Source organism: Tenebrio molitor, chromosome 5 (genome assembly GCF_963966145.1).
Source record: "Tenebrio molitor chromosome 5, icTenMoli1.1, whole genome shotgun sequence".
In the NCBI taxonomy this organism is placed as follows: domain Eukaryota; kingdom Metazoa; phylum Arthropoda; class Insecta; order Coleoptera; family Tenebrionidae; genus Tenebrio; species Tenebrio molitor.
The window spans coordinates 24557547-24580130 of NC_091050.1; the positions used below are offsets into that span (position 1 = coordinate 24557547).

The following is a 22584-nucleotide window of genomic DNA, read 5'->3' on the forward strand; positions in this document are numbered from 1 at the left end:
AGAAAAAAAAATCGCTCTTCCTGAAGAAGATATAAGCACTTTAATTTTGTTCAATTCATAGCAGCCTGCATATCCACAGTAACAAAATACTATTCTAGCCACGTTGCCGTTCCTTTTTTAAGAAAAATTACAAAAAATTAAGATTTTTTACTCTAAAGTAAAGCTATTCTTCAAAAAATTGTTTTACGTTATTATTTTCCACAATCATCTACACCATAAATAACATAAACACTGAACTTTTCAGCCTGTATTTGAAGAAAACGCAGTTCAAAGAGTGCACCAATGTATCTTTGTGGGCGGACTCCCGATTTCTTTTAATTTCTATATTTGGACTACTGAAATGATCCCCTACAACGCTCTGAATTCGCGAATGACACATCCTGTATTTCATTCCCTGTAAAAATAACTTGACTGTTTTACCTCTTGTACCGGTTAACGGAAAATAATATTTTTTTTTAGCTTAACAGTGAAGACACAAATATAAAGAGCTTTTCTCAACATATGTGGTTAAATTTCTTTTTTTCACTACTAGTCTGAGAAGCCGTCATTATTTACTCCTGAACCGTACCCAGAAGTAGAATTTCACTCCTACTGGTTAATAATATTTCATTGTTAACCCAGGGTTAATAATGAATAACTGTCACCTAGCAACGAAAGATTGTCGCTTATTTCGTTGGTTAACGTAGACGATTTTCATAGCAACCGTTTAGAAATGACAACTCGGATTCGTCGCATCCGACAAAATAATTTAATTAATAATTATTATGAGAAAGGGTTTTAACGTAAAGTCCATTCAAAAATCAAAAACCCACCAACGTCGCATTTTCCTCGATAAATGCTATCGGCAACGCTGTTTAGTGTAAAATTTGGTAAGAATTGTAATTTTGAGGTTAAGTGTTTATTAAATGTCTTGTTTTTCTGGGCATGTTTAAGTAAAAATAATAAGATTCATTAAATAAATGAAACGTGCTGCTAATAAAACAATGGAATTGGAACAATTGAATGGAATTCAAAGCAATTGAATTTTATTTTGAATCAAATAAATGTCATAATTTATAGTTACCAACATAGTATGAAAAAATATCTACCTAGGGTTTTTTAAATTTTACCAACCTAAAGCAACAGGTGATGGTTTTTTGATTTTTGAATGGACTTTATCTAGTAGTGAAAAAAATTGTATATAAACCACGGTAGAGAAGTCCCTTATAGCCTTCACGCCTTACATCCCTCGGCGCGCTTCTTGGCGCTCTGGCTATAATCATGAACTTCTCCACCTTGATGTATAATATACTATTATCACACGCGAATATGTACTATTCCGGACACGGAATCTTGGCCACAACTGACATTTAACTGACAAATATGTGTGAACTGGCCTTTATTGAATATAACCCAACTTTTGACTCGATAATGCCATTTCCCTGCTTTTTGATGTCATAATAAAAACTTCAAAGTGATTTTTAATAATTGTCATTTATTAATGACACTAATGATTGGTTTACATCATTTTTTTTTAGAAATGTCAAAAAAATGTCCAAGATTCCATGTCCGGAATAGTACGTTCTCGATTTGTATTCTTTATTCACTTGAAATCCGACTTTAATTAAAAATAAAATTAACAAATCATTGGGGTACTACAGTATCATTGACAGTTGATGTTTTATGACAAAAACTTTCATAAAATCTATGTTGAATTATTGTGTCAGTACCGCATGCCAATATGATGTTAATTAATAGTAGGAGTGCATTGGATTATAGCTATTTTAGAGGGCCTTATTACGATTGAATACTAATTACCCGTCAGGCATTGCGAGCAAATTCACCTGATATTCACTGACAAGATGAATAAGATTACATATTTCATTGTGACCGCTGTTGCCCAAACAGCAATAATACTACATAATGAACATTGACCCAGAATGTTCAGGTTTGTATAGTTTTGACGTGCGATACAGGAAATGGAAAACGGACAGAGTAACAAGAATAATATCCGAAATCGATCATGGGAAACTTGAAAGCAATAAAGCGAACCATTTTTAATCATGTTCAAAAGTGACACATAGAACGGATATAAACTAAAATGCAACCTACAAAACACATCTGAATTGCTGGTTGTGTGTAAAATTTATAACCCCGATAGTAATATCTTAATCGTAAGGGTCTGTGAAAATCATTTCAGTGGCGGCTCGTGTGAATTTTAAATGGGGACAAATTTAGCTACTTGGGCGTATGACGCTGAAAAGTAGCTAAATGAAAATGTCTGCGGACTTTTTGTATTTGGTAAATGTATTATCTACGGGGAACGTCTTAAATACAGTGCTAAGGAGACAGTTAAAATAAAACACTTTTCTACTACCCCACATCAAGGAAAATTTACCATAAACGTTGTATCCAATAAAATATACATTACGTTCTCGTGTTTTACAAGTGCCAGTTTTTTTTATTTGTTAATTCGCGATGGCTCGTCCTGGTGTCGTTGTACCTAAATCATTTTGTATTCGTAAAATAATATTACATTTTTGAGAGGCTATTTTTATAATAAGTACAGTAGAACTCCAATTATCCGAATCAATTGGGACCCTATTTGGATAATTGGAGAAATCACGAAAAAAGGTAATTTCTTAAGAAAAAAGCTCATTTGAGTAATGTAATAATGTATTGCATAGATTAAATACTTTACACCTAAAACAATGTTGTTTACATGGTATGTAATGTAGTACCGTGCGATCGAAAAAAAATCAGAGTAGGCGAAAATGATGGTTTGAACCAATCAAAGCATCAGAATAGCACAATCCAGGTAACTCGATTTTTTTTTTATTCGATCGCACATTACATACAGTGAGTTTTTTTTAAGACTGGCCATAGGGTTTCACATGCTAATTTTTCAACCACCTGTTAAAATTTATTTTTGTGAAAATCACAAAGTCTAGCACTGTTTTTAGATTAAACAATAATATTATCTAGACATTTACTTCATTTTGTGATACCTAAATGATTGTAATAGACAATTTACAAGCAAAATGTTATTTGCAAAAATCCAAGAAATAGTCTGAACATTACTTTAATAACCATAGATTGATTATTTATGTTATAACAAGGTTCTTTACTTAAATAGAAATTCAATGAAATGTTCAAAATAGCCTCATAATGCAGTTAAGCAATTACACAATTAATTACATATCAAAATTACAAAAATGTCAGGTGAAATTTTAGCCTACTAAAAATTTAAAATTGAAACAAATGGAATTCAAAAAACGTCTTTTTGCTAGCTTATTCCTTGCTTCTGGTTATTAAATTGAAACTGTTTTAATACATTATCATATCCCACAACCTAACTACAAAACTGGGTTCAATATTTTCATGAGGACAAAAGTTAACAGGGAGTTGAAAAATTAGCATGTAAAACCCTATGGCCAGTCTTAAAAAAAATTCACTGTATAGTCTTTCTAACTAAGGTTGAGCCAGCATAAAAATAAACTGCGTACCCTCATTACCGCAAGTGCCATCATCCTCTTAGCTTTTAAATGAAGATGGATTTATACCGAAAACAAGCCTGGCCTGTTGCGCCCGGTGTACCTTGCAACGATCGAGAAAGAGCAAGAAAAATATCTGTCATTTAAACCATGAATTCATCTTCGTTGTAAAGCTAAGAGGAGGTGGCACTTGCGGTAATGAGGGTACGCAGTTTATTTTTTATTGCTGGTTCAACCTGAATTAGAAAGACTATACCATGCCGGTGATAGAGATAGAGTTATCAGGTGTTTTGGTAACTGAGTGATAGCAAGTTTGGGCAACCTGGGCTATGAAATCAGTACCAACAATGTTTAAAAACAAGTTCGGGTGGGACATCTTTGGCTGGGTCGTTGATTGGGCGCATCCTGTCGGGATGGCCGGTGGTGGCAACCAAATGCACAGATCATACGTTTGCTTGGTAAAAGGTTGTGAGGTTATCCCGTTTCTCGAGTACTGAGGGGACATTAGTAACATGTGGAAGTGAATTGTAGGCTCACACCGCTGGTATTGGCGGTCTTCTTCTGCGGAGACTGCGGGCGGGCTGTGCATCCCAAACTGCACACTGGGGCTGTGACAGGTGCTACTCTCGTCATGATCGAGTTAAGAGGGAAGAAAGCCCCTGGTGAGTCACTGTATATCCTTGATTTGTGACAGATGTGTCAGGTGTTATCGTTTACATGTTTGTACCGTCCCAATTGAGCTTACCCGAGACCAAACCTGTGCTTTGCCGTTTGAATGACTGCCTAATTTTAGATAAGGCCCTTGGGCAAAAACCAAGTCTTACAGTTGGACACACTGTTTCATTTCCGTCACTAAAGTGCCTGACATGTGGACCTATCAAAATGAACCTAACATGTTGTTGAATTTCGCGCGATGTCTGAGTAGATATTCTTCTATTGCAAACTAGTAAACTGACAACAATGCACTAGACATTGACGCTATTTGTAACCTTAAACTTAGAAAAGCATATCCTAATTCAACAGACAGCTTTACTACTAAATTAAACGCAAATTTTTTTATGGCTTCCCATTATGCCGAAACAACGTGAAGGCATTTTACTGCTCGTAGGAGAAAAGTATTGATAAATTAGGTACATGCAAACAAGCTGTCAGATAGTCCAAGCAAATTAATTTTGAGTTTTGTTACACAACATTATTGTGTTCCTTCTGAGGCATATTGAATATTTGTTTTCCATTGTTATACTTATTGTTGGTGTAGGCGTTTCGTTAGAGCCACAGCAGCCCTCCAGCACCGACACCAGCCCTCACTGCATTATACAGGGTTATTCACGTAAGTTGACGAGCCTGACCAGGTAAAAATGCAACCCAAAAGACAATTCACAAAGCAGTCTCGATCCCTATTACATTATCCGGCATTATCATAATGCACATAAAACATAGACAGCTTTTAACGTCAGCCTAATGAATGTCAAGTTCTGACAGAAAAATACCTCTCAACAAAGTATGATTTAATAACAGTAATAAGCAATTAGTCACAAAATATCACAGATATCGGTTCTGTCATCGTTCGAAAACCTGTTCAAATACTAAATATGAACGAAAAATGCAATGACAGCTGTACCTTTCAAATTAATAGAATACCTACTTGGATTCCTGACTTAATACCATAACACAATGAATGCTTTGTAAATTGTCTTTTGGGTTGCATTTTTACCTGGTCAAGCTCGTCATCTTACGTGAATAACCCTGTATAATAAAAAGCAGAGAAAATAATATTAAAATTCAATGTTTACAGTGCGTAGCTTCGATGTGTTTTATTGAGGATATGATCGGTCCTAGTTGGACTGGAAGTTATTTTTAGCATAAACTCTACAATAAGAAATCACATTTAAAACGGTGTATAATCGGCGTACGCTGTGAAAATTTAAGGGTTAGGGGTCTGTTTATGACCCACCAACAGAATAAGGCCAACAGATCCTAGAAGGTTCGGGTGAGAAATAAAAATAATATTCAACAGTAGGATGGCAATATAACATGCCGCAATTTCCGCTTTTTCGGTTTTTTGATATATCAAAGATTACGTTACTTTAATCTCCGTCGTAAAAATGGAACGAACGAAATTGTAATTTTTTATGGGTGAAACCTCCCCTTAACTCTGTAAAGTTATACAATAAAATAAAGTTTATGAAATAAAATCCTTTTGTTGTAAGTTTTGAGTCTTTACTTTCGCTTTTATGACTCATTTTGTATCGATTTCAGTAAATTCTGAAATAATTTCGCTGGGTCATTAAGGAAGTAGATGACGCGCTTGTACACAAATCATCTGTGTAGATATAATCTTGCACAAAGCAATAAAAATATACATTTTCAGCTGAGTCTATCTGATTGGAGAACAATGCAGTTCGGATTCCGATGTTCAGAGTGGCTTCAGTAGAAGCCACAAAAAGTATGACCATCATTATCTTAAATTGACTCGATATTTTTATGGCTGTTTGTTAACGAGATGTTTGATAATTTTAATTAAATCGCTAAACGATCACCGGCAGAATCTGTAATTTCACGTTGGTCGTTCATCTCGTGAGATCATCCCTAAAAACGTTTTTATTTGTCTTCAATTTGCATTGTCGTGTTTACTGCACCTGGCGGTGTGACGACATTCTGTTTTTTTGTTTTACGACAGACCTTTGTTGCTTACAAAAAATGTGTTGCTGCATCAACTCGTCAAGTTGGAGATTTTTCCAATGTGGCTATATTATCTTTTTGAGGTCAATGAAAAGGTTTATTCCTTTAGAATGCATTCGTACATTGTGCGCACGTGTCTGACATGTGGACTGAAATGTGCTTAGAAATTCTCTCATGCTCATCTGTCTCATGGTCTTTATTTTGGAACTCAAGTTTTTTGAATGCAACATTATAAATAGATTAGGGTCTTTTGTTGTTTGATAGAGACATTTGAGTTACTTCGCCGCTCCATTCGACCTTCATGAAAAATGGAAACTGTTTTGAAATGTGTTTCAGGAGGTGATAATGGCTGAATGTGTGGTTTATAAATAAAAATCAACGCTTCTCAGGGATCCGCCTGGAAATTAAATCCGACCATTTCTATAAATATTATGCCTACTGTGTTGTGTATACTTTTTTATTAAGTACCAATTGGCAGCAGGAAACAAAGGTGCTTTGCCAACATTAAGAAATAAATGTTGTAAGACGCAGGATTTTTATGGTCGGTGTTAATATTAGCGCTGATATTTTTACAAGACCAACAACGCAAGAACTCTGGACTGCCTATTGCATCGCAAGATTAACCGTTGAAAGGTCATAAAAACAAAAATCAGAGAAAATGAGTAGTTTTAGGAGGTATTGGATTACACAACAGCTCTAAACCATCATTAGCTCCACGGATTAAATGCTGGTATCAGTTTAGTATTTAGCAAATTAAATTTGCAACCCCTTAATGTATTGCTCGTTCCTTTGAAGCACACATCTAAAACATCCATCTGGCACGCATTCTAGCTTGGAGCCATGCAAGGGACCGGTTTGTTTACCAAACTTTCGTAATTTCTGTCATAAGCTTTCAATTAGACGTGGTTAAGTATCGGGTAGCATGTATCGCATCTAGGTGAGATACGCTGTTCCTGTTGAGGAAACTACAAACTTCCTGTCTTGAAAAGATAAAGGAGACGCGGAACAGTTTGGTCATGGCCTCGTCAGTCGACCCTCCCTCCTGGGAGGCGACTTTCTCATGGGAGCACAGGTCCGCTCAGGTGCGGAACTAGCGCAAGCGTCGCATCGACACTTTATGCGTCGCGACGCATATATTTTGCATGACTTTACTTTTTGTGTTTTATGGGATACTTGCATTTGCATGTGACTTATTTTGTCCGCGTCTAAATATTATTGTATTTTTTAAACAACACGAAGAAGATGCCGGGATAAAGCTCGTGCTCTTACGAAGTCGCTAGAGGGTTGCATGAATAAGATTTGCTGTGTTGGAAGGAGACAGATTTAAATGAGTTTAAAGGTTTATGTGTACGGTCGTAATAATCACAGAATCAAATCAGAATTTACTGAGTAAAACGGAAACCCCGTTGTTTATATTTAATAAAAATTTAAAAGCGGATGATTTCTAAAAGAGTGAGTCATTCTTCATCCAAGGAAATGTACAGTTTGTTTACATAAATTCAGTATTTTAAACGAACTGCTATATGCCATTCACGATGTTTTGGCATAAGGGGAGGCCATGAAAAAAGTGCATTTAAGTTGGCAGTAAAGCTGTCTGTTGAATTAGGTTATGTTTTTCTAAATTTGAGGTTATAAACTGCGTCATTGTCTAGTGCATTGTTGTCAGTTTTACTAGTTTGCAATATAACAATACTTACACATTTTTAATCCAATTTAACAAAACAGGAAACTGACTTGAACAGACTACAGAATAATACGGACCGGGACCGAAAGACGAAGTGGCTCCTGTTAATTTATGTACCACTTAGATAACCCACCTATACAGTGTCTTAACCAACCAGTTAGTAACTTCTCAATGAATTTTTCATTTTAGCCAAAACATTCCTAGAACTAGATTGTATAAAATCTTGTACCTACTTATTAAGCCTTACTTTATTCGAATCTTTCTGCAAAATATTTACACACCCATCGTCTATGACAAAAAAGAACAAAACTATTCAACTTCGATAATTTCATTAGAAAATTCTGAATCATCATTACCTGCATCAAAATCCCAATCAAATTCCGAGTCAGATTCTCCTAATGAAATTATTAAAGGAAGAACGTTTTCAAATGAAAGATTTCACATTAATTTTGCCCAATCTTCCGAAATAAGTTCTTCACAATATCTACAAAAATATTGGAAAATTTCAGGAGTACATTTCAAAATATTCAAGCCATAAATTCACAACTATCGCAAAGTTATAATAGGTCTTACAAAACCCCTGTGCCATTTCAATTGGGTCGTTGTTTCTTCCTTCACTATCCGTGCTACATATTTATCTTGTACTCACCTACGATTCAATTTATACACAAAAAGAACTTGACTTCATTGTAACTTACTGAAAATACATATGTTCTGCAGTCTAATACAAACACCATCAATACGTTTTAAAGTCTCTTGATTATGATTACGGTAAATTCGGCAACATGTTACGTTCATTTTGATAGGTCCGCATGTCAGGCACTTTAGTGACAGCAGAGATGACAGAAATCAAACATGTATCCAACGTTAAAAAATAAAATCATAGCCTCCCCTTATGCCAAAACATCGTGAATGGTATATAGTTCAGTAATTTATTTATGAAACATATGTACACTGCTTTTTTTACGAGTGGGAAGTTTACACACACAATGGCAGTGTTGTAACCCCACGAGTAAAAATGTTTTGTACACAAGTTGCATATATAATTTTTTGCAACCATTGCCTCTGGAATATAAATTTATTACAAAGAATTAATTAATCAATAAAATTTCAAAATATGAATCAGGTAATTTTCTACACTATTGCGTAACTTAGGTAATCCGCTAAGAGTAAAAGACTGTTGAAATGTGTAAATTTATTATAAGAAAGTAAGTGAAAATGATGGTTGAACCACTGCCTAATATTTTCCTAGAAATTTATTTTCTATTTTAATTAAGCAAAATTTGAGTAAGTACACGTGTGTGAGACGAAGTTACTTAAACCGTAAAATAAAGTACATATGTACTTTATTTCATAAGTGAGAAAAAGTCTACTTCAGTCACAATAGTAGATTATGCACCGAGGGAGTGAAGTGCATGTTTTTTACCCGAGGTGCGGTTTGTAGCCTGAAGGTTCTCCAAAGCACTGAGGTTAAAAATCATCTACTCACGAGATTTTTTAAAAGGAATATTTAGGTTAAGTCCTTGATTTGTTGAAATATGTCAAATTCCAGGAAACCATAAATTGAATCAGTTTATTTTTTAAATTTATATTGAATAAACGTTTTATAGAATGATTATTTTGTACTTTTCAAATTTCTCACAGTAATTTAGTTTGGTTAAGTTAAATTCTTATTAATATTAATTGTTACTAGTAATAATTAATTGCGTGCTAATGTAAAACAAGTCAGTGATAAAAATCTTTGTACATGAATTTTTGTGGTTGCCAAAAATATGATTTGATTTATTATTACAGACTATTTTTGCAAAAATTGAAACTGTTATCATTAATATTATGAACAAAGGCATAGTGCTCATTCGGTTGAAAGTACCTCCAAAGCGGCTATTTCTGATGTGTAATCTCTACACGAAAAACCAGTTTTTGCACTCGCGAGTATCTGACAAACACAAGATGTGACATGTTTTGCAAATTTTATAACATAAATTAAAAGAACATGAACATTAATTTGCAGATAGTGTTCGTTGAGTTCAGTCACATTGAGAGTTTAAGAACCGTAAACTTTTTCGCAGTCGCTAGAAAATTTGAAAATATTAAAATGGGAGAAATATGACAAATAAAGAGCTCCCGAATAAAAAAAAAATCATGAAACCAAAGATCGGAAAATACTTTGAAAGCGGTAAGAACTTCATTTGCATTGATATTCATTATACACAACATAGAGTTTCAGTTTTGGTGAATAACAGTCACGAGAGAGTAACACAATTCAGAACTACCTAGCATATCTAGTTTCACTCTAAACACAAAGATAGGAGGTAACTTGTTGTTTACATAATGCCTTGGTAGAACTTCATGCAACTAATTTTTCAGATTAACAAAATTACTTGTTTGGATTTCAAGATTTATGGTACACGGTATTACGCATGTGAACTTTTTTCGCAAAAAATATCAATTTTAAATATGCATTTTTTGGTACCCTAATTAGGAATATAACTTGGTCATTCAAGAATGCACTTTTTTGAAAAACCTCGTTTTGTCTATTTACTCGTAGGAGGATTTTGTTAGTTTTTCGTTATACAGGGTTATTCTAAATGACTGTAGTTGAAGTAGGCGTGAAAACTGAATGTAAAATTTATGGTTGCCGCTCCACATAAAAAAATCATCAAAATGATGTGTTAAATTGGGTGCAAAACAACTCAATATTTTTAAAATTGATTGTAAAACAACTCAATATTTCTGGATTCAATCGTTAATTTAACAAAAATAAATAAAATCCTCATCACCACACTTTTCACCTAACAAATGATAGTGACAGCGACACAACTGACAGTTCACATGAAGGCGGCAAAAACGTAATAACATGGGCATGGCCTACTTCGACTACAATCATTTAGAATAACCCTGTACATTGTTATACATAACGAAGAATAACAATTCTTATTTAATTTTTATAATAAAATATCTCTTAACAATAGACATTTTTTCTTGGAGAATTTCTTAATTTATGATGAAGAGATTTTTCTGATGTTGTTAAATTTCAAGGATATCATTTGTTGATGATTGTTTTTGTTAGTTTAATGTATTCTGTAACAGCCATACTTGTTGCTTTTTTCAACACAGTGAATATTATACAAAGTGATAAAAAAGAAACAAATCAGAGCAGGCCTTGCAAATTGTCGGTCATGTCGTAGCGGAATTCTATGCAAATAAGCGTTCAATGCATGGGCGTAAAATTTTAAAAGCAACATTTTACATTCGTAAGAATGGGTAATGTACCAGCTTATTGCCAAACACGACGCCACTGGTAAGCAGATTTATCGCGGTAATGTCAAAGAAACGTCAACGATGTGCTGTTGTTAACCTTGAGAACAACTTTTCTATTTCGGCACGTTTACTGTAATTGTTAAGGAACAATTATCCCAGAATAAATGGTAAAATAGAAGAGACATCCTTTTTATTAGAAAGTTACTTTCGAAACGGGGTGAATAGGCAACCAGTAAAACGACTGTGCATAGCAAGTTAAACTTTGGTACGATTCAAAGTAGACAAACGTTTCGATAAAACAAAAGATGAGATAGCACTCTTGATTTGTTTTCTTGTTGATCACTTTGTATTGCTCTCATAGCCTTGAATTAATAATAGACATGCTAGTTCTAAATTTGATGAAACAATTTGTTTCTGTTTTACCGCCCCTTAGCTATATGAGAAAATGTTTGTCTTCAGACTTTTTTAATATTACACGTCTATATAGTCTATCCATTTTCACATGTTTGATCAAGGTACTCGTATAAACTTTTATGTAACATGTCATCTTCATGTATATATTATACGCAATTTTCAACTTGACCTAATTTGTTCTACTTGTAGTTGCTGCATTATGAATTTTTTGTAGGTGAATTTTTGTAAATCTAAAATATGACGTGTACAGTGGCGAGCACGGAATTTCGCACACATTGGACATTTCACTGACATAATTTTATTAAAATGAGATACTGGCGGCATATGTCATGATTGATTATAATGACAACAAAGCTTAGAGTAGATAGTTTTTTTTAATGACATACAAAAGGGTGTGCGAAATTCCGTGCTCCCAACTGTACATAATGCAATCACTTTTGTAATATTTTGATGCTTAAAATTTTATGATTGAAGACACATTTTTTTTATACCCTGTTAAAGATGTCTTTCTCATACACAGGCTGTTTTTTTAAATAGGTACATAGGTATACGTCAAAAAACGCTGATAATAATCAGTGACGGCGGGTAGAAATGATTAATAACACTTTTTCATAATAAATGTCTTCGTTTTCAAAACAAAAATAACTATTTTTTTTTATATTTTCAGTACGCTTCTGAATTAAATATTATTAATAATGTAGTCCTAGCTGCTGAGCAAGAAAGATGAATGTATCAGTATCAGTAGCGCGAATGGGAGTGGAATAGGCTAATTTATCGTTGTGGAACACCCCAACAATTCATATTTTTTTCACGGTGTATTTCAAAAAGTTTCTTCTTTAAGTTTATGTGGTTGATGTTCAACAGAAATCCTCGGACGGGTCAATTTAAATTTGTAAATGGTCATCTTTGTAAAAATTACTTTTTTCTGTTCCACCCAGTGCCGACGAAAAAAGGGGTCAAATGTTACATCCTTAAACAAAAAAATAAAAGATGTCAAGTTGGATCACAGGTTAGTCGTAATGTTCGCAGTTTGTCAGGAAGTTGCTGTAGCGCATTTTGAGTGACGATGCTGGAGTAAAAAATGTAATCTATGCTAAAAGATGACCATTGACCATTCACAAAGACAAATTGGTCTGTCCGAAAATTTTTGCTAAAAATCAACGTTATAATTTTAAGAAATCCTTTCTTTACACGTGAGTCGCGCATGATCAGAAATAAGAAAGAATATCAAAACTAGGAAATATATCATCAATTATTGCTTTTATTCATTTGTTATATTTTAATTACTAGTTGTTTTTTATTTTATTTTTCTGTATGGTTATACCAACCTATAATTTTAAAATAAAAAAAAACTTCTGAGATAGCCTATTATGTAACTTCTATTTAAAATGAGTGTGATGTAGCCGCTGGTGGACTGCATAAATCTTTTTAAATAAGAATTAACAACTTTTCTTAAACGTGCTAAAATTAGTTAACGTAAGATGAGCTGAGAACAACTGATTCGACGGAAGCATTTGATCTAAAAATATTCAAACACATGGCTGTATTGAAGTTAAATTTGGTAAAATTTTTAGTTTATGATAATGTAATCTAAATAATTTTACACGAGTTATTAAAAACCGATTTAATTTTCAGTTTAATGTATATTTTTATTTCTATTTGTAATTCTTTAATTTTTTTGTAGATTAATTGAAGTAACTTTTAATTGTTTGTATTTAATTTGCTTAATATAATTCAGTTAATGTTAAAAGTAAAATTATTTTTTAATATTTAGATATTAGATATTTGTTTCGTTTTCAAATGCTATTATTTTTTAAAATTATTAGCATGGACAGTAATTTAAAGTAATGTTTTTATTCAATCAAATCTTGGATCAGTAAATAGAGTGATGAAGATGAAAATTTTATGGTCCTCATATTTAATTCAGCAGTTCTTTTTTCATTTAATTTCACTTTCAACATTTACCGTTTTAGCTCTCTTCACCGGTTCATATTTAGTATTAATAGCTTAATTTATAAAAATTATGGCCTCTTTCTGAGACGCCTTCCGGAGTGTTTCTGAATGAACATTTTATTCAACAACTGCATTATTAACATGTCAGGTTGGAACGCTTTATAATAGAGTATATTAAAGCGTGTTCCACTTATGATTGTGAGAAACGGAGTAAAAGTAAAATCAGGAATATCTGTGTGCACATACTTAAACTATCAAAGATAATTTTTTCAATGATACATGTCGGATATGCTTGCTGAGTTTTTACATAATCATTATTACGTAATTGTTGGGTATAAGTTTGTGAGTGAGCACCTGTCTGGAAGACGAAAGTAATTGTGGCGGAACACGTAACGCACTTTTTTGAGATCGAATGTTTTTATCGTATTCTGTAAAATGTAAAGTTATTTCACTTTCTCGTTTACAAAAAAGAAAGCAGTTTTTTTTTTAAATTAATACTGTACGGTTGACATAAAATCCAAATGAAATTTGCTCATATTTTATATACATATTGTTTTTTTTTTAAATTTAATATGTTAAATTCTTTTAATAGTAATATTTGTATTGTTTGTTATTTCACTTAATTTATGTTTAACATGTTGATCATAGGGCCTCGATTTCTTCCAACATTTCTTAATAATTCCAGCATTCAACTGATGATTTTGTGGATAAGTATGTTTCCTTTATCGAAAATTATGCACGATTATTGTTAGATTGTTAAACATTAAAAAATAGGGGTAATTAAGTAAATAACTTGTCTGATTCAACGAAAAGATTAGATTTTGTCGTTAAAATTTTAATGTAAAATTTGAAGGTATTTGAGCAGTTACCTTTTGAAACAATTGATGATTATTACCAAGCAACATTTTGTACACCCTTTAAAGTCTGTCAAAATTGGGCGCGCTTTATTAGAAACGTCATATTGTGAAAATTTATTGAAAATACTACAGCGGTAGAAATTTCAATATTGTTGAAAAAGGAAAAAAAATTGCCTATGGAGAGCGTCGTAAGACACAGTTCGTTTTCTCATGGAACACTATCCAAATGTAGGCTTTACAAAATGTAAGGTTAAGAGAGTCATCAATTTATTTGAAGACACAGGAAGCGTACGTGAACTAAATTACCTTGCTAAAATATCCCGATCTTGTTTTAGTCCTTTATGGAAGAATTAAAGCATCCAGTCCAAATGTTGTCTTTAACTTTGTAAGTGTTTGTAAGGTTAGCAAGATAAACGTCAAATATGTCATCTGCGCTTCTGCGAAAAGGGATGACCAAAATTCTGCAAAATTGCGCGTTTGTTTCATACCCCGTCTACGTTTTTGCATTTGCAGCCACGTTTAACACAGTTTTTTGCTTTTATCTTGCAAACCAGACGTCTTTCAAGGACGAGTTTTTCCCTACAGCATTTTTTATTGACGATCAATTTTTTATGTAAATCTTAATTGATTCAACATTTTAAAAAGGCATGTAAAAATTACGTTTTTAAGACTTGGGTGATTACATTAATGGGATTTTATTCTTCACCGTCTAAAATATCCGCTGGAAAATAACTGAGTTATTAGGCTCGAAAGTTTTAGCTGAGACACCCTGTATAAAAAACATTTTGTCTTTTGATAAGATTCCTACACCATTTGTGCATTCTTTTTGTTTAAAAGTGATTAGGGTTATTGTTGCTTTTAATTCTTGCATAGAAGCCGTTCACGATTGTTTTAAACACGCAGCAGGCCAAGATATTTTTTTGTTAGATTGGCGTCAGGTCCTGTCATATGAATTTAAATATTCTCATTGTTGTCAATGACGTCAGTAATTTAGTTAATAAGAATTTACCCAGAACTGCCCTACAAACATGTATGTTTCAGTTCAATTACAACTTTACGATTTATTGTTCCTAATACGTTCAATTATGTAAAAAATGTAACAAACAACCTGGGAGCAGTGTTCGGTTGAATTATAACCTAAAATAGATTTATGATGACAAATCATAATACTGCCAACTAAAATGTCAGATTTTCATAGATAGTCCGAATTTGAAACAATCGTGATGGTTTATCGAGGATGTACCTCTAAATTAAATGTAAAGACCGGTAAAGACTATCTTTCTGGTGATTCGGGAAAGTTGCTGCAAATCACAGTGTTATGGAAAAGCTTTCTGCGTAATAAGTGCAGTCAATTTTCCGTGAAGTTGTTATATTGAGATAATTTTCGTTGTTCAAAAATATAATTCATTTCTAAAATTTTTGAAAATTTAGCGACACTTTAAAAAATATTTTCGAAAATCGCAAGACACTTAAAAATAGCCAATAGAAAAACAGAATTCGGTGCCGTTTCTATAACAATATAGAGATTTCTTGGAAATTTTTTGCATCTAGCCAACCCAACATGAAATTAATAAGTGGAAATTTTTTCAGCCAATCAAAATCATTTATTTATTAAAAATCTCAATTTTTTTTAATAATATATTTAATAATTAAATTATACCTATTAAAAAAAGCCTTTTAAACAGCGAAATAACGAAATTATTGCCGATAATTTAACCGGTTCCATTGTGGTGTAACACTAGTCACCCGGTGCATGGATGTCAGATGTCAAAATCAAAAACAGCAAGATGGCCGTTTAGTGTTGAAAAGTAAACAGTTGTATATACGTTCAGAGTAGAAGGTCTTTAGGTGCTTTGCCCAGTTGGCGACCTCAACTTCGTCTCGGTCTTCAATTTCTGGGCTTAGCTTACTAATGCGGTAGGCATTTTACATCACTCGTTTTTTTTTTTAAACACCCCCGCTTTGCGGTCGTGTTTCAATCTAAAAACGTCGCGCTGTAAAATGTAGCCTACCCCATTTGTAATTTAAATAACTATTATTTTAGAACAGTTTTTTCATTGGTTTAATTCTCACTTATCGATTCCGATACATAAATAGATGGAAAAATGCAGTAACGATTGATTTTTATTGTTTCGTGATTACGGGCCATTATTTTTTACAAACGTGTAGGCAAGATTGGAGCTGACTTTTGTTATATTTTTTGTTGTGAGCATTTTTATAATGGAAGTTTAGAATAATGTCACAGGTATGATTTCAAATGACAATTAACTAGACCCTGTTTTTTAAAGAGATATTGAAAGAAATTAACTCTAAACAGTTAAGATGAGGCTAAATATTGCATTCGATGTGTTTTACTATTGTTTACTGCGATTAAGTATTAAATCACCTGTCTATGTTTAATAGGCTAAAAGTTGCAAAATTGAATGGACACTCCAACAAACTTTAGGAAACAGACCAAATAATGTAATCTTATTGCTTATAGCTTGTGGAAATTTAATTTACTAATTTTTTTGCCACGACAATTATCTTTTCCTAGATGTATTTTTTTTTATTACCTTCGTATATAAACAGTTATAATATTTCTTAGTTTTTTGCTAGGTGGGTTGAAATAAAACCACACATTTACACGCAAATTTTTAATTTTTTTGCGTTAACTAAATACGCGGTTGCATGACCACTTTCTGTATTTGTGATTAAATTAACGACCAATCTTAACCATCAATTACTGCTTCACCTAAACTTTAAATCTCATAAAGTTTTGAGCACCAACACTGTACCCAAAACTTAAAAAGTGTAGAAAATTGTGTGAGCATTGAGAAAATTTAGGTCACTGCCTTAAGTGCACCAAGTTTAACGCTATTATATTTGTAAGGGAATAATTTATTGATCACGTTTTATTCGTGGATGTTTTTTTTTATTATATATATATTTTATATCTCGGAAGATTATTTTAGGTCGCTGTTATTGATATCGGAAAAAAAAATTAAAAAGGATTTCGTTTTATTTTTATTGTGAGTTGGTATTTTCGCCCTTTGAAATCGGCCATTAAGCAGGCACGCGTGTTGTGTTTTTATCGCTTCATTTTTGAGCTTCATTCTTCATTACAAGCAAGTCGCGCGTAATCCGCGACATAATCCGGTCATCCGATGCAAGCCGGGAAGTCGTGTGGATTACCCGTGAAATCCGGAGCTCTGGTAGAGAGCCGGCGATTTTGGCAATATCTGACGCTAGGCCCGGCAATAAGAACATTTCCAATGCCGCCGTAGACAAACAAACAATAAAATCTAAGGCCATTATGCGCGGCCGACGTCGCGATGTGTCGCGGCGCAGACACAGTATAAATACAGAATCCTGCAGGCAAAAGTTCCTGCTACGCACAGTACAGCAGGCGCACAGAGACCCCGGTTCCTGCAAAGCACGCGAGCTCTCATTCACAGCAGTTGCTCCTCGGCCCTCGCAGGAATAACACGCGCGTACGGTAGTGGAAAACACACGCGCCGCACGAACACCTGTCATGATTTAATATCATTTGCTATATTCCAGCGACACTCTAAAATTCATATCAGACTCTGATTGGCCGATGCCAGAGTGTTCTCAATCAGTTAGCTTGTCGGCTAGACGCTCCTATTCAGGATATTGTCGGCAGACTCCTGTTATTATACCTGCCGGGCAGGACAAACGTTTGTTTAGCAGGAGTAAGTGACTTGATGTGATTACTCGGCGCGCGAAAAGTGCTTCTGCCCTGGCGTGTTTCGTTTATTACTAATTGGGGTAATTGTTGCGTGCTTCTGCAGCTCCGACAAGTGAGTTTTGAGCGTACGTTTGTTTACATTAGAGACGGCCACCTTTCCAGCTCCTGAGACACTTTCGTCCTGCGAACGTCTAATCTGATTCGGTGAGGTCTCGCGGAGTGAACGCTTTGTGAATATCGAAAAATTCAAAACTCCGTAACTTTTAAATTACGACGAGATTCGAGCGCGGTGTCGGTCGTATTTCGAAAATCGAACCGCGTGCTGCACTAATCGAACAACTGGGTGCGTTTCCGAAACAGAACCGGAAATATTTAGCTTTATTACGAATCTGCCTCTTTAACGATTTCGGTCGCAACACTTGCTTCCGGGATTAAAAGCACAGGAAATGTAACGACTAATATTGTTGTGTTGTCCATTTTAAAAATAGAGGATATCGAGAACATTTTCGGGGAATTTAAATTTGGATTAATCCTTTTCACATTAGCTGTTGTTATTTTTAGTGAATTGGGTCCATTGAGAGGAACGTAGTGTGTTGATGTTCAGTTTTTGAGGAGAGATAAGTGAGAAATAGGATTTGTTTTCGTAATGTCTTAATGTCTGCGGGTATGGGAGCTTAAGGCTTTGCGGCTCCTGCGAGGCGACAATCGGGGTAAATGCGCGCAAGTAAAATGAACAAATCTGTATTGCGCGGTTTATCACAAAACATCATCCCTCTTGTCTTCGGCTCCACTCTAATGTAAACCTTACGCACAAAATACCGTAGTTGTCTTAACTTAGAGGTTATTTTCAGGCTCGGAGCAACCGCGCACGAATTTCAGACCGAGAATATAGCAACACTCCATCGGAAATAATGAATAGCCAGTTATTATAGACACTGATACCGCCTATTTTTTTCTGACCACGAGAACCGCGAGTGTTCCGAAATAACGTCGGCTCTCTTCATTAATATTAATCAAACCTTTGCCGATAAAGTTTGGCCGACGGGGTCCTGCGCGCCGCGCGTCTTACCTTTTCGACTTTTGTGTGGCAGCATGTTTTCGCGTCCGATGAAGAAATATTGTGGTGTTTGAAAGGACGACAGAGTACAGCAGTGATAAGAAACAGCGACCTCCGCAAGTTTAACGGTGTGAAGTGAATACTTATTCTTTATCGATCAAACTATGCAGCACCACCCTGGGTCCTGGTACCTGCCCTGGGGAGTTCCCCTGCAGAAGATGGTGGCTGTTCCTATACATCCAGCTGGGCCGTTACATTTACAGCCCCCTGCCATGCACGTGCAACCCATGCTGACGGGCCTTCCCGCACCCCTTGCCACTCTAAGGACCTTCGTCACTCAGCCCGCCATGCGGCAGCCCCAAAGAAAGGTCGGTTCATTTTGCCTATCCTTAAACCGGACATATTTATAACTTCGCCAACTTAATTACTTACTAGGGCGTCGCAAAACACAATTATTTTATTTGACTATTTAATGCATAAATATTGATCGACGCTTCGCCCTGATTTCATTACGAATGATTAATTAAGTAAATATTGAGGTTTCATTCAAATGTAAATTTTACTAGGCAGTGTGGCAGATCAATCACCCTAATCGAAATTTTATTCTGACCTAATTTCCAACCTTGATTAGATTTCCTATCTCGCCGTCCACGTTCGACACAAGTACTCCTGCATTAAATGCACAGCAAACAATATCAGTTCATTATATCCAATAAACCAATAAAAATCCACTGTTAGTGACTCTTGCTTCGTAAATAACCCAGTCGACCTACTGCACACCGAATGAATAATTACTTAAATGAGAAAATAAACATGTTTTAATTAATAAATCGTATTTTCTACATTCTGTTTAATTGTTCTGTGGTGTTCCAATTCAAGCTTTAAAAGGTTTGCATTGTCTAGGTAAGCGGAAATGGGCGTAACTCGCCTAAATTACCTGCAGTTAAAAGTGAAAATTACGAAAGTAATGTTTCGTTAAATTGTTTAATGTGCATTGCAAATAAAACTGTATCAAGGTTCCCTCATAATGGTTTTGTTGGAAAGTCGACGTGTATTCATTATCGACGAAGAAATTAATCGTCCCACAAGAATTTTTAAGTTTATGACAAGAAATGTAGTGAAATATTCGGAATTCCAAATATTTCGAGAATGGTAATTATTTTAAGAAGTAATAACGACAAGTGCTAATTACAATTTTTATCTGGTCATTACTCGAGAATGTTGCTGCCTGTTGCATAATATGTAACTTGGGTGAAAACATTTTTAGAGAAGACAGCTAGACAAATATTTGTATTTCGCAGCCGTCTCATGTCAAAACTTAGTGAAGCATGTTTTAAACAAATCTAAAAAATTAAAGTTTAGCAATTTACTGAAGGAAGTTTCTGACGCATGTGCTATTATTTGTGTATTTTATCTAGGGCATTAATTTTCTAAAATAATTATGCCGACATCCGAAATTATTGTTTTTTGTGTAATCGGCATAAAAAAGTGATTTGTTAACAAAGCGAAAAAAATTGTAGTTTTAAGTCAAACTGGAAATAAAAAGACTTATTTTATTACCACAGATCGGTTTTGAAAAACTTTCAATCAAATTTAATTGGTTAATAAGCAATATCAAGTTTGTGAAATTTCCTCTGTCGTGTATTTTGAAATATTGAGGCTAAATGAAGGTAATCACTTCATTGTTCTAAAAAAATATATACAAATTTGAGTCCAGTGTCTAATATAAATGCGTTATTTAATGAAGTTGACTTAAGAGCGAGCGAGGGAGTGAGCAAACATTCGCTCGCTCATAACATTCGGGTAGAACATGGCGTTGTATCAAAGAAAATACTTATTCGTGCTTATTTAGTGTGAACGGTGATTCACAATCTATCGGAATCGAGTGTTCATTGTGAACTGAGAATAAGAAAACATATTCAGTCCAGTATGGACGTAACGCGAACGTTTGAGGGGAAAATGAGCAAACATCGACGAGCACGAGCGAATGCAATCTTGCTCGCTCGTTTGGTGAATACGCAGATGCGCAAAGTCCAATAAGTAGTAAAATAATCGGTTTATGCTTGATCAAAAATCCATTTTATTTAATGTAAAACTGCCGGTATCGTATAAGGATTATCCCATCAAGTGGTATAAAAGTTCATATTTTTTGTGTAATTGCTTTAGTACCTTTAACGTTGCCGGATTAAGCATGTCAGCTCTTGTAGTCCTGATGGGATTTTTACTGTGATATTTTAGGCTGGTCATAGAGTTGAATTTCTTTTGTGTTGAAAGTTTATCGTCGTTTTATAAAGTGAAGAGTTGCCTAACCGGTTTAATTACGGTGTATTATTCAAATTATCAATAATTGGAGCCTTTAGCAATTAGGACGCGCAAAAATTTGTGGAAAGAGAATTAGAGAAATGCCGGTGGCGTTTATAACTTTGCGCTTTATCATTCCATAAAGTACAGTTATTACAGAAAATATTAAAATTATATGTATCACTTAGTTATACATTTTCTGTTGATTACCAACGGTCCCCATTAAAAGAAAAGTTTTTGGAGCTTTTCGTAAAGAGCGTTTAAATTTTTTTCAGTGGGTTGTAGTTCGCGTAGTAATTGGCACTTGCCGAGCTTTGCCAAGTTATTGCCGTGTCAGTGCATCCAGAAATTTGGTATGCCAATTATATTATTGTAATCTGATTTGTGTTTTGTGCAATATTGGATTTTGACCGATGCGATCTTGGATACAATACGGCATCTGAGTGGCGGAATTGTTTCCTAACCTTAATTTAATACCAAGTTTGGTCGTAACGTAATTATACATTATACAAGGCAAACATAAAATCCAAACTGAACTCACCAAAGCGGAATGAAAAACTACCTCATGATATAATCATGTTATTATTTAATTTGTTTAATAGATACTCTTTGTTCTACATGCACGGGTAGTCTTTTGGTGTGTGTTTTCGTGAACGAAAATTATTATTAACTCAACACCGTTAAACACAGGGAGCAGAAATTGCTGAAATGTAGAGTATAACAACCGCAGCGAGTCGCAATAATGAAAAGTTGACTTTTTTCTTATTAGTTATCTGGCGTATGCGGACTACCGACGAAAGCCATTACGAGTGTTGTAGTGGCCAACCTCAATGCTATCACCGTTTTATGCAAAATACATGGCTAATGTATTTTAGGAAATAACTGTGGCACACCAGCCTCGGCATAATGTTGAATAAAATTTCAGTTCGAGAGGGTTAAACGACCCAAAACAGAATTTTGCGTTGGATAGCTTGATGTAGATAATTTGGGAATATCTTAAAGATTTTGAAACATTTCATGTCGGAGTTATTTCCGACATTTTGGAAAGGTCTTCCTTGATTACAATAATAGCAGCGCTATACCATTTTCGTAAGTACCCTCCTAATGGGTTCCTCTGTTTTTACGGCCATTCTAGGTAGGATATGATAATGGGTAGAGCAGTTTGTATTTAGCCTAATAAATTTACTATCACGAGAAAGGAAACATTCTTC

At 34.4% G+C, this 22584-nt stretch overlaps 1 protein-coding gene across 6 annotated transcripts in view; it reads left to right on the forward strand.

The window, feature by feature from the left end:
- LOC138131967 (pseudouridylate synthase RPUSD2-like) overlaps positions 1–22584 on the forward strand; it is a 449464-nt gene that overhangs the window by 172631 nt on the left and 254249 nt on the right. The window contains exons 1-2 of one of the 6 annotated variants that reach the window (XM_069049261.1): positions 17708–18127; positions 18867–19440. The exons of 3 other annotated variants lie outside the window; for them this stretch is intronic. In XM_069049261.1, the coding sequence (XP_068905362.1) occupies positions 19237–19440 (204 nt within the window). In that variant the 5' untranslated portion in view covers positions 17708–18127; positions 18867–19236. Of the gene's footprint in view, positions 1–17707; positions 18128–18162; positions 18813–18866; positions 19441–22584 lie in introns of those variants that run through there. 2 more of the 6 variants (XM_069049262.1, XM_069049263.1) reach the window with 2 other exon arrangements.